This window comes from Sceloporus occidentalis, unplaced genomic scaffold (assembly GCF_023333645.1).
Source record: "Sceloporus occidentalis isolate IW3139 unplaced genomic scaffold, rSceOcc1.0.p SCAF_100, whole genome shotgun sequence".
Classification (NCBI taxonomy): Eukaryota; Metazoa; Chordata; class Lepidosauria; order Squamata; family Phrynosomatidae; genus Sceloporus; species Sceloporus occidentalis.
Genome location: NW_028317080.1, coordinates 1,744,967 through 1,763,682, shown reverse-complemented (window position 1 = coordinate 1,763,682; position 18,716 = coordinate 1,744,967). Strand labels below are relative to the sequence as shown.

Here is an 18,716-nt window from a genome sequence, read left to right as displayed (position 1 = left end):
ATCTACCCCAAGCCTAGTACCAATGTGCAACTCCAGAAATCTGATGGAAATTACTCCAAATTGATTTTATTATACTGTGCCACACACTTCAGATACCACCCTCTCCAAGCTCTTGATTATAACTCAAAGGTGCTTGATCAATGCTAACTCAGGAACAGAGATCTTCAACCCCAGGGCTTGTTAACCCCGACTCCAGTAAAATTAATAAGAGAAGGCACAACCTAATTTGGGATTATCAGACCGTTTAGGATGATACTGGGGTTTACCATAATTCTCACTTTGTATACAATATACCAACATTTCCTCCACGTTAGTTACAGTACCTCCCTTCCCTACAGAAAAGGCTCCAGATATATCCAGAGCAAATAACAGGACAGTATTTTGGTGCACAAAAGTTGACTGTACAATACAACCTGGCTACAAATCTACCATCCAAAGCACCGGCGGAAATTGAAGGGTTAATTCCAGTGCCAATCTGTAGGGTTTAGGAGTCACAGTTCGCATGCAATAAAACACTAAGATCTTTCTTGATTTCGGGGTAATGTCTGCACCTTTTTTTCACGCGTAAAGCAGAATACTCCTGTTTGCTTGCACGAATAGATCTAGAACAGATTTAAAGGGAAGGGTGTGTGAGTGTATGGGTATGTGCTGTGATTGTGAGGCTAGGACAGTGTGGGATCAGACTGCTATTTAAATGGATCTTGAAGAAAAGATCTGTGTAGTGTTAGGAAGGATCTGGCCATGTAGCCACCCCCACTCCCAGCCTCCCAAGCCCTGCCCGTGGAGGCCCAGCACTCCTGATTGCTTGCCCAGCCTCCCAAGTCTCTGCCTCCCTACACGTGTCTGTGTCGTAGGACTGGCTCTGGCTCCCTCTACTTCCGGGTTCCATCATTTTCATTCTCCCGCCGATCAGCTCCACAAACTGAGTCTCTTCTATAAGCCAGAAGCAGCCAACCTGCCAGCAGTCACTCATCTGCCACAGACAGGCTGCAAAATCCCCACCTCAGCTCATCACTTCCCTGCACAAGGAAGCACTTTTTTATAATTATTAATTTTATTATTGCATTTTTTTTTTAAACTAAATTCTTTTTTTTTTTGTATTTATTTAATTTTTTTTTCTCTTGGAGTTTTGACATTTTAAAAAAATTTTTTTTGCATCCTTTGGATTTTTTTTCACGTGTCATTGGAAAAAAAATAAAACAGACACAGATCTGTAGGGAGCTGTCAAGAGGAGTTATAGAAACATAGGAGCAGCAGGGGAGAAGCCTTAAAAAAAGAGAGAAGGGGTTGGAAGATTTGCTGCTCAGTTGTATCTTCATCATCACTATCACCATCATCTTCCTCCTCCTCTCCTGCCACCATCCTTCATTCAGCACCTTGACATGCACTGCCTCTGATTGACATCTGAAGTGGCCGAAAGCCATGACAGTCCCCAGTTTGGGTACATGTGGCTCTCTCTAGGGCCAACCCTAAGCCTAACTTGGAAGATTTGACAATAAATTACAATTACCATTTTTTTGCTGATTTCACGTGAGAACCAGGAAGACCTTTAAACACAAGCAAAAGTAACACATTTTCACCAAAACAAGGATAATATTCTGGGGTGGATCTCTGGCTTGAGAATTTAGAATGTTTGTATGAATTGTATTGTGTCATCTCGGTGCCGGCTGAAGAAGCTTTTCTGGATTGTATAAGGGGCAACAGTGATTGTGTTTATTGCCCCCATTACCCTTTTGCCACCATCCCAGGACACGGAGAGAGCCTGCCTCGCTGGGAAGAGGGGCTGAGGACACATTATAGGGCACTCGGACAGGAGCTTTATTGATGGCGCAAAGGGTAGGTTTAATTGCCCCCCACAACAGAAACTTGATGACGGGGGGGGTATTTTCATACCTGGGCGGGGGGGGGGTGGATTTAGAGATCAACGTATATGCGTTTTAATAAAGAGTAGATATGTATGATCAGTGTGTTGAGTCTCATCTGGACGTCTCTCTCACACTCTCTCACCTCTCTCTCTCTCTCTCTCTCCCCCTGCTCTCTCTCTCCCCCTGCTCTCTCTCAGTAGTCAGTACTATCTCTGGCTACAGCCCGGGTGCCTGATGTCAGTCTCTTTCTCCGGCTACCCCTTTCCAGCTTCTCCCCCTGCAAATCCCCTTCTTAGATTTTCTATTCTCTCCGTGGACCTCACACTCTCGTGTTCTTTATTCTTTTTTATTCGGGGGATTTGTGTTTTTTTTGGATGAGCAGTAAAGACCCCGCACTCGCTTCAATGTTCCTGGTAAAGTCTTCTACCTCCTTGGAACTTCTAGCTTTTATTTATTAATTTTCTCACTTTCTGATTATTTTTTATTTGTTCATGTTATTGGATTTTTTTTTACATTTTTTAAAATATATATTTTCCAGGGGATTTCTGTTTTTATTTTTTTATTTTTATTTTTATTTTTTTAATCCTCAGGCCTCCGCCACCTTCCTGCTTTCTAAATTATACCCTTAGCATTCTGTCTGGATCTATTTTTTTTTTCGTTTGCATCTTTTTACCTTTCTAATTTTTCCCTAAATTCTGCTTTTTTCTTTTCCTGGCAGTACGATGAGTTACCACACTATGGCATGGACGGAGTGGGGGTGCCAACATCAATGTATGGCGACCCCCATGCCCCGCGACCCATCCCACCGGTACACCACTTAAACCACGGACCCCCCCTCCATGCCAGCCAGCACTATGGGACTCATGCCCCCCACCCCAATGTTATGCCCACCAGCATGGGATCTGCTGTAAACGATGCCCTAAAGCGAGACAAAGATGCGATTTATGGGTAGGTACTTGAACATGCTATGTATATAGCCAGGCAATTATTTCAGCATGCACGAGGAAGGAGTAAATAGTAATAAAAATAATTATTAAAAGAATAACCCCTGATAGCCCAGGCGATTGGTGAAAAGTGTACAATATTAGGTAATTTTTCCAAATAATGAAATAAGAAAAAGTGAGGAAATAAATATATTGTATATTAAAACAACATTTCTGATACAATACAAAAAATATAAAAAAAAATAATCCAAAATTTTAAACTTTGAAATTCTGTATTGAAGAAAAGATTTGTTGACTACCCCCTCGCCATATACCTTTTCTAGCTCCAGGAGCCGGGCAAAGTAACAGTAACTTAATTAAAGGCAAGAATACGGTTCTAACACAGAGCAATTAAGGATTAAAGAGTGGGATTAATAATCAGTTTGTTGCCATGCAGATAGGAAAGAAAATCTGCAAATCCTTCATTTCCCAGACACAGAAAATATATTGCAGGCGCGAAATCTTCTGTGTGCCCAGGTATTTAAGCGAATAATTGTATAATTATGTAGATTATATTTTATGCGTAGAAATATAATTTTTTGAATTTTTACAGATTTTAGAGAGCCTGAAAAAATTTTTTTGGATTATTTGATTTATATTCTTAAATTTTATTGTAAGATTCACGGGAGGCTGGATGTGCTTTTTTCCATTTAATTAATATATTATATATATATTAGTCTATATTGTAGATCTATTACGTGGGTTTTGGGGGATTTTAGCTGTCATTGTGGAATCCATTTATTGATTGTTTTTCCCCCCCTCTTTTGTGGCACTGTTTTGGGGGATTTCTTTTCTAGACACCCCCTGTTTCCTCTGCTAGCCCTGGTTTTTGAGAAATGTGAATTGGCGACGTGTACCCCACGGGAGCCGGGGGTCGCGGGTGGGGATGTGTGTTCTTCGGACTCCTTTAATGAAGACATCGCAGTATTTGCTAAACAGGTCAATCAACTCAAGACTTTCTACTCCTTATAAGCCCAGCATGTATGCCTTCCATAGCCAGGCCCGGATACACTGTAGAATTTGACCGCAATGTTTGTAAATAGAACGTGTACAGTGATACATTGTATCTAATATACAGATCCATTGGCAATGCTGTGTAACAATCGTGTAACTAACATTAAAACACTTAACTCGATCTATGATGTTAGCCCTACATCAGACAGGAGCAGTTTAACATTATTATTCATCACAATTTAATGATCGAAAATGATTATATTTTTATGTACTATTTTATAAGAAAAATACCTAAATTAATCGGTTAATAGTTTAATTAGTGATATTTATTTTCTGTAGTTTTGTGTAAAATATTTATACATATGATTTCATAGGGCATCAAACGATACACAAATACTAACAATTATTTTGGGCTAAGAAAACCCGGCTTTGTGTATTCCTCACCAAAAGCAAATTTATATGGTTTAATAGTGCCCCCCAAAAAAGAATAAAGATTGAGGCAATTGTGCCCTAAATTCGTTGATTCTGACTTGTTTTTATTTCGTTATTATGTCTCAGGTCCGGGCAGAGAAACCACTTTTCTCCTCAAATCCTGAACTTGATAACTTGGTAAGATTTTTATTATTATTATTATTATTATTATTTATTATTATTATTATTGTTATTGTTAAAGCAATAGTATACTTTTACTTCTTTATTTCTGTGAAAATAGCCAGAGTGGAATGAAAGCACGCAGGGTCAGTGGGAGTCTCAGTAGTTAATTTGCCTTATTTTCAGTTTAAATGTCATGTAGAAGTGGCAGTCCTGAGTCACCTGTGGAGTTAGGTGTCCCTCGGATTATTAATGTCACTGAGCTGGCAGCCAGGGCATTCATCAGAAATCTCAGGATTAGTCTTGATCAGACCGATTGAGCCGTGACCGAGGAATAAACTCGAATACCGGCTAATTAGGGTTCCTCTTGACAGGATCTAGACATGGGGCAAAACCCTGCCCTGTCCCAGCAAAAAGCCACTAATACCCCCACACACAACCGGACTGGTTCCTATAACTCTAGCCCATTATAGATTATTATAGCCCTAGCCTAACACAGGGCCGGTCCTTTACCCCACTCTGCCCAAGCCCAGACCGGTTCTTGCCCCACGGTATAACCCAAGTTCTCTCTCTTGCAGATGATCCAGGCCATTCAGGTTCTGAGGTTTCACCTCCTGGAATTAGAAAAGGTAATTACATTTTGTTTAAGTACGGCTTTATTTTTATTTAGGAAATTATGCCATAATACGGAAAAATACTGTGTCTATTCTATATTTGGCATGAACGTATTCATAGCAATATATTTGTGTATATATGTGTGTGTACATATAGTTTAAGTCGGATTTTAATTTATATTTGGAAAATAATCTTTGTGTGTGTACATATTTATATATATATAGTTGGTATAGTCAATTAAATTTCTATACATTTTTTCATTTATGTTTTCATGTTTTTTACATTTAATATTAAATTTATATTATATATACTACTACTGTTATTAAATATATATCTTTAAAATAATATATATTATACACATATATTATATACTATGTATATAATATATGTATGTCCCCCTGAAGTCTGTGATCTCTGATATTGTACGTTTATCAGTAAATTCGTGTTTTAATAACCGAGGGAGTCTCTGGGTAAAATTATACGAATTCTGGTGAACAAATTCGCAGTAGTAGAACCGGTTCGTAGTATTTCTGCCCGGTGTCTCCATTGCCCCGGGGATCCCACAGATCGCTCTGGGCTGTTACCGGCTGCTGGAGTAAATGGATCTCGCTTCGGATTTTATGGTGTCCATATTTCCCGGGGAATCGATCTTACTTCGGTTTGTGGAGTCCAGATATTTTAAAGAATGGATCTCACTTCGATTTGTGGCGTTCACACTCCTGCGGAGATAATGCACTTGATTGTGGAGCCCACATATCCCTGGGAATGGATCTCACTCCGGTTTGTGGAGCCCACATACCCCTGGGAATGGATCTCACTCCGGTTTGTGGAGCCCACATACCCCTGGGAATGGATCTCACTCCGGTTTGTGGAGCCCACATACCCCTGGGAATGGATCTCACTCTGGTTTGTGGAGCTCACATACCCCTGGCAATGGATCTCACTTTGGTTTGTGAAGCCCACATACCCCCGGGAATGGATCTCACTTCGGTTCGTGGTGGCCACATACCCCCGGGAATGGATCTCACGTCATATTTTGTTACCCACATGTCCAGGAGGGATTTAGCATTAAATTATCGGTAAATTGAGAATTAGAGCGCTGTGGCAGGACTTTTTGTTGTCTTTCTGCTCAGTACTTTCTCTCTTTAATTCTTGATTCTCCTTATTTCCAGTTGCTTTCCTTTTTTCCCCATTTCCTTAATTTCCTATTTAATCCCCTTCTCCCCTCTCTCATCCTGTCCCTCTCTCTTTCTACCTCTGTTCCCTATCTCTTTCTCCCCAGTCACTTCTCCTCTCTTTCCTCTCTCTCCCATATCTGTCTCCTCTCTTCCTCCTCTGCCGTTCTCCTTCCTTCCCTCTCTCCCATGGTCCTCTCCTCCCTCTTTCTCCTCTCTCTCTCTCTCTCTCTCTCTCTCTCTCTCTCCCCTTTCCCTCTCCTCTCTTCCCTCTCTCTCCCCTGCTTCTCTCCTCTTCCCCTCTTCCCTCTCTCCCCTCTCATCCTGTCTTTTTCTACTTGTTGCTGTTCAGGTCTCAGGAGAATAATATCTGCTGCTACAATTTCTTTATTGTTTCCTTGCCTGCAACTATTACAGTCCTTAATTATAGTTACTCTTGGAGGATACCAGCTTCTTTTTTTTTTTTTTTTTTACTCTTCACACCAACACAAAATACTTCCATCTCACCCCAGCCTCTCCCCCCAGGTCCACGAATTGTGTGATAATTTTTGCCATCGATACATCAGCTGTTTGAAAGGAAAAATGCCAATAGATTTAGTGATCGATGAAAGGGACGGCAGCTCAAAGTCTGATCACGAAGAACTATCCGGATCCTCCACGAACCTCGCAGATCATGTGAGTCACATGTCACATACCTCATCATGTATGTAATGTCTTATACCATGTCTGATCTTGCACACTGTATGTGAATTAGAACTAGTTCTGGAATCCCTCCGCTTTGTTACACAGCAACTCTTTCCCTGCCAGATGGGCTGCTGCTCAGTGTTGTGTTGCTCTGTATAACCCTGTCTCTGTGCTAACCCTCCACGCAGGACTTGTTCTGAGTGTTATTGCTGGCCTGTGCCATGCCCACTCGTGTCCATGGCACAAGGGTTTTATGTATGATGGTATGTGTCACACTTGTGCACATATATACAGATGTATGTCTCTAAATATATTTATATACAGATGTATGTACAGCTATGTTGTGTTAGTAACACTGAGCGCATTGATGACCTACAGTGAGTGGGCTGTAGGTTGTATGCAGGCAGCTTTTATTTTGGGGGGCCGGGAATGCCAAGTGGACCCTGTACCTGCCACCCTTTTGTTATGGTCTTTGATTTTATGGGCCACAAGGTACACAGAGCCAGGTGCCTGGAGCCTCTTCTAGTAAAGGATCGTAACCTTTAATGAACCAATAATTGACTTTCTATTAAGGAGAGCTGGAGAGAATTATTAGCAGCGGTATTACAGGTTAAGCATTGATTTCTAACACTCTAATAATTGGGCACAATGGAATCAGACAGGTTTTAGAGAGAGTTTCCGAGTCAGTTTTGTTTCAGTGAATAAATATTTGGTTAGATTTCCATTATTCACTATTTTGTTGTTGTTGGTTTGTTGTGTAATTTTTGTGCTGGTTTTGTGCTGGTTTAAGTATTGTTGATGTAGAATAGAGCCAATGCCCCAACTGTATTTACTAGTCGTGTCAAGTCCTTCTATAATCCTGCGCACAGTAAACTTGGTAGGGGTCAGAGCAATTAAATGGATTGTGGGGCCTTCTATAGAATGCCATGTAAATGAATTCTAACCCCTTCAGTGCCAGCTGGTCAGGTCATTTTCACCCCACAAAACAAAGGGAAGACAGGAATTTAGCGGTGTCTAGAAGTCATGGAGAGGGTCATGGATTGCAGTCTAATTAACTAGACCTAAATCTTGAAATAAACCCTGGCGATATATCAAGAGTATGAATACAATTTATTATATATAATGAAATGTGTTGCATGTCATAAGTGATACAAGGGTTAATGCTACAGACTAAATAAAATAAATGCCTTTTTTAGTCCTAATTTCCGCAAATTAATATATATATATATATATATATATATATATATATATATATATATATATATATATATATATATCCACACATGTGCACATGTACATCCCCCACTGTCTGCAGGGTCTGGCTTCTTCTCTAGAGCTGGTGTCCTTCTTGGTGGATTACACCCAGCCTGTTTAGGGGTCTGACAGATGGCAGAATCTAAAGCCAATTTACTTTGCTCCCAAGTAATAAGTAATCTTTTTATAGTCCAAGGGAACTGCAGATTTGGGTGACCAGCCATTTATCTGTGCATGCTAATTACCACCAGGCCAGCCTCTCATATCTAAGAGAATTTTTGTTATTCGGAGAACATTTTTATTTTTTTTAAGACCAAAGTTGCCTGCCATGTTGACCTATAGTTATCTCTCGCTTATGTAATATCCTGATAATGTCATAATCAAAATGGTTTTCACTTTAACTCAAGCAATACTCATCCTATCTTAAATTGATTTAGTTGTACATTATATATATATATATTATATATATATATATATATATATATTAATATAAAATAATACCTTTTAATTGGACTTCTTATATATATATATATATATATATATATATATATATATATAAGTCCCCGACTATTCCATTGATAGTCTGTGACATACGTATTTTAGTTAGTAATGAGGTAAGGTGGATGTGTTTAGTGCCATTTTATATGTCTATATTAGATTATGGGTGTTCAGATCTATATTTAGATATTTATGGGTGTCTCCAAAGCCACAATGTATTTGTGGTAAAGGGGTTGTTTTTACGGTAGCGCTCTCGCAATATTAACGCTGGTTTAACTAATGGATTGCCAGAGTAAAAGATATAATTCCCAAATCCTTTTCAGAGATCAGTTTCTCAATTCAATGCTATATAATGAGAAAGCACTTGCATTCAGACGGCTCTGTGGTGGGGTCATAGTGAAGGTCCAAGCACTTGGATGGACACGGTCAAAATGTGGCATCCTGCGAGATTAACAGTCTGTGAAGGTCAAGACCATAATCACTGGCATTGCGTAACCTTTAATTTCAAAATTTTATTTTCCGGAAGAAGTAAAAAGCTTCTCTGGAACAAACGTGGATGTGATTATGGCCTAAAAATCTGAACTATTGACCTCGAAGAAAGACAGGGACCTTCACATCGCTTGTGGTTTATCCACGCTCCAACACACCAATCAATAACATATTGTTTACCGTTTTTTTTTTTTTGTTGTTTGTGTCCAAGGCACACATTAAAAAGGCACCCAGAAAGAATCCTCCATCCTTAGCGTTAGGCAGAGCTATCTCGGAAAATGTCAGTAATGAAGTATCAGGCAGTCTCTCGAGTTTGAGAAGAGCAGATTAAAGTGAACCAGAGAAGTTATCAGCAGAAATGTTTTGGAGAAGGAAAGAGAGAATTGTGTTTGTTGGGGTAAAACCCCCAAACTGTTTTGATGCACATGCTTGCCTGTTGGGACAGGGTCAATGGACAGTGCAGAGCCGAAAGGACTGTTGAGACTTACAAAGGTCATTGGTGACTAGGTACCACCACTGTGATGATTTGCCCTCTCATCTATGAATTCTGAAAGGACCCATATTCCATAGTTAAATGTATTTTACAGAACATCTAAACTGTCTTATGTCCATCTAAACAACAACATACTGTCTTATGTCCATCTACACAAATATATGACTTCTTCCACACATGCCGCCCACCTGATACATAGAAATACTAGATGACCTCTCACAGCTGCACAGCCCACCACCCGTGGCAGGTATGTCCTTTCTGAGGTTAGATGGCTTACTAGAAGTTGGTAGCTCCAAGCTGGAGTTCACTGTGGTCCAGGAGAACTGCTCTTGATGTGGCAGACACAGCTGAGATAGGCCGCCATACTTTGATGACAATTCTTTCTTCCATTCACAAGGTTACCTGAGGTCACGTGGGACTCCTTCCTTATACGACACATTCATTAATTTTAAATGGACATTTGAAATATCACAGTCTGGCTAATAGACTCAGAAAACAAAAATACAGCTGACTATAACAGGAAATCCTGACTTCTCTGGTAAGAATGAGAATCCCCCCCCCAAATTCAGATGCTACATGTGTGTGTGCGCATGTATATGTAATAATGTATAACCAGGATGTCTGGCCTTACTATACTAGACCTGCTGCAGTCATCAGTCATTATTAATAATAAAGCCTATATTTAAAAAAAAATATTATGAGTAATTAAATGCTACTAATATTTATTTATATAACTTATTTTTCAGCATTTGTTTATTCTCACACAGCAAAGGGTTAATCTGTACATATAACCTCAACTCAATCGGTTTTAAAAATGTTAAAATATAAGCAAGGACTTAAAAAAAAAAAAAAAAAACTCTGCCTATGAGCTTTAGGGAGATTTCGGAATATTCTTTAAGGCTTCCAAAGAATATAGAACAAGAATTATTTTTAGGGGTTGGTGCTGAACATTTGTGTTCAAAACCACAACAGGGCCTCCGTCACAAATGCCAGATTTCCACGGACTGTTATATTTTACAGTCTCCAATACTCCGTCGGGTTAATTCATTGGATTACTGCAACGAGAATTAGAAACCCAAAATGTATAATTTAGCAAAACTAGAAGACTGCTTGTGACAACTGGATATTATTATATAGCGTCAAATATGTTCATATATAGAGTCAACATAGAAACTAGAAATAAGGGTTTTATTTTTCACGAGAGACCCCCAAACTCACGTCTTCTATTCTTCTGCTCCGGAGTGTAGAAAGGTATCACAGGCTGGGAACGTGGAATTCAGAATCCGCGCCTGTGTGTTTTTCCTTTACCTTGTTTAGTTATTTTCCACCTCTGTGTTTCGTGTGTTACTAACCAGATCTGGATTTTTTTCGAGAGCCTTGCTCTGCTACCCCCCAAGTGCTATCTGATCTGTACCTTTGTCTGTAGCTCTGTGTGCGAAGTTAGACAAATGGTTTTGTTTTTTTATTTGCAGTTTGGTGATTCTGACAATTTTGGATTATTATTGTTTTCATTATATTTATTGTTATTATTCTTTTATTTATATTGCGCCAATAATTTACGCAGCGCTTCTTACAGTCCATACATTCGAAGGGTCCGACAAAACTAGAACTGACAGAACGAATTTTCACAAAAATGTGCATATTTCTTTATTCTTATATTTCAACAGTTTGGTAAAAGGGGTTCTTGGAGAGAAATGGTTAATAAACATTTCTTAGCGCTTGCATTTGAACCTTGAATATAACAAGATACATTTGTATATATATATATATATATATATATATATATATATATATATATATATATGATAATATAATCTCTTAAGTAAAAAATATTGGTTTATCTGTATATGTTTTGTTTATATTTTTATATATTTGTTTGTACAACGAAGCTGAAAAATAAGTTACATAGAAACAAAGAATTTGTCAGCAGATAAGAACCATTCGGCCTGTCTGGTCTGCCCGTATTTCCTGATCTAGAGACTCAAACCTTAATCAGGAACCGTATGCCTCTCCCATGCCTGTTTAAATTCCCTTACTGCGTTAGCCTCTACCACTTCTGCTGGTCGGCTGTTCCCTTTATCTACCACCCTCACAGTAAAGTAAAGCATAAGAAGACAAGCCAGCAGACCCTATACACAGTCTCCTTTAATTTCAGTGTCCGCAAGTGACGTTGCCAAACAAAATGCTTCGTTTCACGTTCCTTATAGAGCTCCAACTGTAAACCAAGTTGTAATTTTTTCCAAGGGGGAAAAAAAAATTCTCATGCTTTTTTTTATACTAATTATTGCATTTCATCAACTCAAATGATGTCAGCAGCCATCATTTTCTACGGGTTTGATTAAAACACATGGATTTCTCCGAAAGTACGCGAGAGTCGTGCTTCGGATGCTCCGCTTTCAGATGTGTTCGTTGGAAGAATGTCAGCTATTTGAGGCGTGCACCAGGCTGGGGTCCTGAGATCTGCTCTTCGGCCAGATCCTGCGCGAGCGAGCTTTACAGTCGGGTTGCTGCTGGGTATCTGACACAGAGCGAGACTTGCCAGGAATTTCTGGGTATTAGCTTCAGGCCGACTCCATGTCAGACATACGCATCCCAGGCCAATTCTTCTACTCAGATCTTTAGCACGCAACGCCCTTTATCCCTATGGGCTCTGACAGTGGGCCCTGAGTTTTATATAGTATGATGGGTAACATGATGACACCATGAAATGGATTTTACGCAAATGAGGTCATCAGAGTCATCCAGTAGTATACATTGTGTGTCTAAATAAAATGCCTTGTGTGCATATAATGGCGTTAAATAGAAACATAGAATTTGCCAGCAGATAAGAACCATTCGGCTGCTTCATGTAAAGCCGTATGCCCATCCCATTGCCGTACTAATATCAGCCTCTACCACTTCTGCTGGGAGGCCGTTCCCCTTATCGACCGAACTCTCAGTCTATCTAAATCAAATCTGCTTGTGTCATGGAATTTTACTAAAAACACTAAATGCTGAGTTGACGTGAAAGTTAACCCTTGATAGTAAATAGAATTTTTCATTTGTCATCTCAGAGCAACCCATCAATATAATATCTAATAAAAGTACGAGTTGTATGGATTTATAGAATGTCTGTTTCTTGGAGCTGCTGAATCCACACACTGTGTTTTATAACATTGAATTACACTTTGAACGGGAATAAGTTTCTGTGTTTCTGATAGAAATTACACAGGATGAATGAGTGGAAATGATAATGTATTCTGTATAATTTGCTTAATTATACTCCATTATGCATTTATTAACTGGTGTATTTGGTGGAAACATACATTGTATGCCAGATGCACAGTATAAAATTATATATATATATATATATATATATATATATATATATATATATATATATATATATATATATACACACACACACACACACACATATAGATATACATGTATACATATAGATATATATACACACACACACACTGTGTATCTGCTACCTACTAGCACTTATGGTCATTATTGTGTGCTTGTGATGTAATGTATGCTATAGAATGACGCTGTATGTCAATGAAATGGATTCGTGGCTAGGAGAAGCAATGCCACAAGGTGTAGCAGCGGATTTATTCTGTGCATAGCAGGCGGGAACGTCCGATGTACAGGTGGAGAAACGCTACCTCTAGTGTTTCTAGAACTAATTCTAGATTACGCTATTCACATGTGATTGAATTGCAATGGGGACTGACATGTTTTTTTAGGGATAGGGATGTTAAAATAATGCTGACCACCAATGGTCCCTATGGGTGGATAAGACTACGGCTGGTCAGCCTCTATTCCTATTACCCAGTCCAGAGAGTAGTTATTTACTAAAGGTAATGTGACCACGAGCCACACAGCGTCATTAGCTGGATATGCGGTAGATCCGAACCTTGGTGCTGAAATTCCCATTCCCCTGTCAAATTCAACAGCCATACTGAATATTGTATATGGCAGACATAAGGTACTCAGTTCATTAGATTAAATGTAATGTTCATTCTAAGGAGAAATCTTTTTTCAAGTAATTCAAGTTAATTTATCTGCTGTATTCTGCCTACCGACATTAGGCTTAAGTCACCCTTGTTGTGTTCTACTAAAATACGATACACAACTCAAGAGCGCTTAATTTCGCTCAATTTAACAGCTTTTAATTTGAAGGTGAATCCTGTTTTTTGGTATTGACTCTGAAGTTCAGATTGTCAAGAGGAATTACAAGGAGACCCCTGCAGTTACCATTCTTTATCCTTAAATCCCTATCAAATAGCAGAAGCCCCAACGTTCTAACCACATTTGAAACCAAACATGGATTCCAAAGAAGCACAGCTATTCTATAATCAGGCTAACTGTATATTAAGGGGTCTGCCCCCATGAAGCTTCTTCTTCCCACCAAGTGTTTCAGAAGAACAAAGCTGTCTAGCTGACCATTCATTCACAATTCTTGATACTATTAACCTCTCCCAAAAGAGAAGTCATCATGGTGGGCCCTCCACTGTCAGAAGATTCTATAGAGGATGGACAAGAGAGGACGATAGGAAGAACATGATAGATAGAACCTTTACCTTTATATTATCTGTGTTACGTACGCAGGATGGAATAAGCAAGAAGGAATAGAACATTATTTTGAGATGTTAAATGTAAGATTATTTCTAAGGTGGTACTCATGCTCAGTGCAGTATAGGCAACGATGGACAGCAATGCTCTTTGTACCTGCTGAATTCTGCGCCTGGCTACATACATTTCATTTAAGGATTATGCAGATTGGGATGAGTAGATACCGACCGTGAGCGCTCGCATTTTCATTAAAAAGCTATTTTTTAACTTGGGAAATTTGATGTATCGCTCAACAAAAGGGAAGGTGCTGAGCTAGAATAAGAGAGATAAAAGAACAAACTATGTATATTAAATAACATATAATGTAAGACTGGTTTTTATTTCCATCGGGGGCCTTTATTGAAATCTTGACAACTGTCCCTAATGGGACAAAACATTGCTTTTTGCTATTCAAATTATTTTCATCCATCTCTTGGAATGACATTTACGTTTATTTTTATATATTAAATATATAATATATATAATATATATATATATCCCCATACAAATATATACACACACACATTTTCCATATATATGTATATTTTAATGGATAATGTGTGCATTTTATTTTAGTTACGTACTAAATTCACTCAAGGACATGAAGCTGTTTTGTAGGTTTAGCAAAATCCAACGATGTTTCTAAATCAATTCCTGAGCCTTCCTAGGGAGAGACTGATAAAGTAGCATTTTGCGGGGCAGGCTGGTGTGTAAATGAGAAGCACATTCTAGGCACAGAGATCTCTTGTGGCCGTGCATGTACAAGCTCTTCCCATATTGTCTCCTGCTTTTATATTAATTACAACTTGCATTATCAGCTGCGGGGCTGCGGCCCGGCAAATAGAAAATGCCTTCCCAGGGGATCTTGCTTCTTGGATGTCTTTTTCATCCCCTTTGTGTTGGCTTCTCAATATTCTCAGCTTTTCACCTGGAAACTCTGCTCTTTAATACAATTAGAGGGAAGCAGGAAAGACACATTTGTATCCCAAATGATTAAGAGTCCCACTACATGATTCCCAGTCTATTATGTGTATAAGGAGGCTTGTTCATTGGGGGCATGCAGTGGAAGGTATATATATATATATATAGATAGATAGATAGATAGATAGATAGATAGATAGATAGATAGATAGATAGATATAGTAAATAACATAATATAATGATTTACATATTTGGAATCCAGGATTTGGATTTCTTACTTGGATGGGACATATCATGTGATAGGGCTGTGGAACCTTAAATTAATGTGCCCTGCGTCAGATATATTTTCTCCTGTATTCATTGTGTTTTGTCTTCCCCAATCATATCAGAATAATAGATTGTCTTATAGAGGACAGGAGCCTACAACATGCCATCATTTTGGAAGGCCCACGTCCCTCTAGAAGTAAAGTAAACAGCTGTGGAGAAAGCCAAGGTTTGAAGCTGTTCTGTTGACCCAAGAGTTGCCGCAGTTGTGGCCTTGCACTAGGCATCTTCTTCGGCTCTGGCCATATTGATTCTCCAATACCTGTCACTGGCGGGGTCTATACAGACTTTCAGGAGTCACTGTGCAGTAGCGGAGGGACAGGACCCGATGCAGGGTAACCACACTTCCCAGAGTGTTGGGGCATCAGGGTTGTGTGGCCACATACCAAGATGCTGAGATAGCAGCGGGAGGTATGCAGTACAGATAACAGGATATAGAGATATCTGGAGCTAAGGACAGAAAAGGCAGGACAGAGCCAAAGGAGTAGAAACAGGTTACGAATCAGGAATACAGGTTACAGGGACAGGCTACACACAAGATCTGACAAATAGGACAGGAGACCCCTCTGCCGGGGCACAGGACAGGAGACCCCTCTGCCGGGGCACAGGACAGGAGACTCCTGTACCGGGGCACAGGACCGGAGACCCCTGTACCGGGGCACAGGACAGGAGACCCCTGTACCGGGGCACAGGAGACCCCTGTACCGGGGCACAGGGCAGGACTGACCGGGGCACACATGACAAGACTATACAGAAATAACAGGACTAAACAGGATAGACTAGACAAGGACATGAATAGAACCCTTTTCTAAGATAATAAGATTCGAGATTCTGTTACATATGGCCATAGCATGCTTAGCTTAGCCCAACACTATGCCAAAGTACTCCAATATATCGGTGGGTCCTAACACTAAATCCTGCCTACTGAATTACTAATAAACAAACTAAACATTGAATCTAAACAAATATCTGAGAAAGACATACCTATAGACTGCTGACAAACAGAACAAACGGGTGGGACACAACTTATAAAGGAAACAGAAGCTGAAGCAAAGAGCAGGACAGGAATCAAAGAACCAGAAGTTCAAGACAGAGCATAAGGAAATCCAGGAATGGATTGTAGCGAGACAGGGGAACTGTAGCAAGACAGGGGAAACCAGAGATATGCAGCTCCGTGGTCTGGATGGGGTGTGACAATACCCTTATGGAACATTTAGAGTGAGAGAGCCAGTGAGGTCGAGAATGAATGGAATACTGGGAGAAATACTGTCAACTTTTAGGGTGTCTTATTGTCAGCTTCAGTATAAATTGTAACAGTCAAGCCTGGCCTGGCCATCAGGCAACCCATACTCACTCGATCTGCCACGTGCAGCCTGCGGCCACACGCTACATGGGCATAAAACGTGTTGTGGGGCCAAGCGTATCCATTCGTTGGCCGCACCTAAGTTATAAGGCAGCTGCTGGACTTAAAGTGCCGGGGCCGCCTCGTGTTCATCACTCCGGCCTTGTTAAAAGTACATATATCCCTGTCAGCACCAGAAAGATGAGATAATAATATAAGAATAATTTAATTGTTCCTTGATAACTATGTCTCAAATTGTGAGGGAACAGCAGAAACGTCCTACCTATTATCTTTGCTTTGTCAGGACAACATAATTATAGTTCTGCAGAGTTCTGAATGTTCATCTGGCAGTAGACAGGTTAAAATATGTGTTTTTCTGTTATTCTGCTATGAGTTTCTTGCATTTCCATGGGAACACTAGAAATAGATTATTTCAAAGGTACTTTCTAAACTCCTGAAATGCTAACAGTGGTTTGCTGATTGGCAAAGTCAACCCCTGAAGATACTGAATGAAATCGGAGAGAAAATGCTTTTTTATATACCTTTACCTCAATGTAACAAACTAAAGCACAAAAAGAACCAAGTTTACAGCTGTTAACTGGTTTCTTGACCCTGTGTCTTTGTGGGATAGAACCTGCTTTCTCTCTGCAGGGGTCTTACCCCTGGGTCTCACCTCATAAATACCGCCTTTTTTACCTATTTGCTATCCTTAAATTAAGTAATCTTCGTGGCAGTAATGGCCAAATCCAGTCTTGAATGATTTCTGAAGAGCCCACGTATAAAGAATGAATCTGGGATCTCACCATTTCTTGTGCCTAGCGCCTTTGTTAACAGTTGTTAATTTTGCCGACTATAGCAGCATCTTGAACACCAACTCCGCAGAACCCCATGCTTAGTGATTAAGACCTTTGCTCTGCTATCAAACAAACAGATGAGCTCATATCATACGAGCATATTAAAAATACATACTAGTTTTTAGATCTCTGAACTGTCAGACTGGTAATATCCTCTCTAATATCCTCTCATTATCAATTTCCTTTAAAGGCAGGTAGAGAAGATGCCGGTGTACTTCTTGTTCTATTTAACGGCAAACTTTGAAGTGTAAGGCATTGTGTTCACAGACAGTGGGAGGTGGGACACAGGGTGTGATGGTGTATTAATTCACAAGGGTTATTTACACATGTAGATGGCAAATAAACCAACCGTTTCATTGGCTTTAGGAATCCCACCTTGCTCCATGCTCCTGGTTTTGGAGACAGCGTCTCCGGACCCAGATTCTATTAATCTTAATTGTTCAGTCAAGCTCCACTTCATGGACAATCGAGTCCCCCAAATACTCTCCTTCCCTGGCTGCATCCAGCATACTTAAGTACACTTCCTGTCATCCTGTTGAAGCGATTGGGAGTAACTGCATTAAAGTCTGTGCAAAATAGACTTCAAAACTTCTTCTACAGAAAACTGTTGCTAGAATATTCCTTTAATTCTTGGATATATGGTTGTTCAAGACAAGGTGGACAGACCTATTCCAAAGATATATTAGGGTGTGATAGATGCTAAAGAGTAAGATTGCCTTGAGCTTTGCCATCACACAAATCAAAGCAATATTTAGATTAAGATTAGATTGAATTATTATCATTATTTTTTTTACATTTGCTAGCAAATTTATAACAACTTGGCCAAATTGTGGAGCAGTTTTAGACTCTGTCTCATGTTCTCCTTGTTGTTCCTGAGGTTCAGAGTTTATGCTGAGAATCTAAAAAGAATGTTAAGTTCATGTGGTTCCTTTAGAAAGAATGACCATACCTCTGCAGAGGGGAAATTCTTCCTGCCAGGATATATTCGGCATTTGCTACACTTATACATCTCTGTGACGTCAAATGTGGCACAGCAGGAGTTTGGTTACCATCTGGTAACTCTATCACCAAA

General features: G+C 39.6%; 1 protein-coding gene across 6 annotated transcripts in view; it reads left to right on the top strand.

The window, feature by feature from the left end:
• Positions 1 to 1,824: 1,824 nt before the first annotated feature.
• The window catches only part of LOC149284047 (homeobox protein Meis2-like), a 79,357-nt gene continuing 62,465 nt past the window's right edge, over positions 1,825 to 18,716 (top strand). For 2 of the 6 annotated variants that reach the window (XM_089497261.1, XM_089497258.1), the window contains exons 1-6: positions 1,825 to 1,836; positions 2,584 to 2,813; positions 3,646 to 3,787; positions 4,361 to 4,411; positions 4,972 to 5,022; positions 6,709 to 6,858. In XM_089497261.1, the coding sequence (XP_089353387.1) occupies positions 1,825 to 1,836; positions 2,584 to 2,813; positions 3,646 to 3,787; positions 4,361 to 4,411; positions 4,972 to 5,022; positions 6,709 to 6,858 (636 nt within the window). Of the gene's footprint in view, positions 1,837 to 2,269; positions 2,279 to 2,583; positions 2,814 to 3,645; positions 3,788 to 4,360; positions 4,412 to 4,971; positions 5,023 to 6,708; positions 6,863 to 9,362; positions 9,364 to 18,716 lie in introns of those variants that run through there. The other 4 variants (XM_089497262.1, XM_089497259.1, XM_089497264.1 and 1 more) reach the window with 3 other exon arrangements.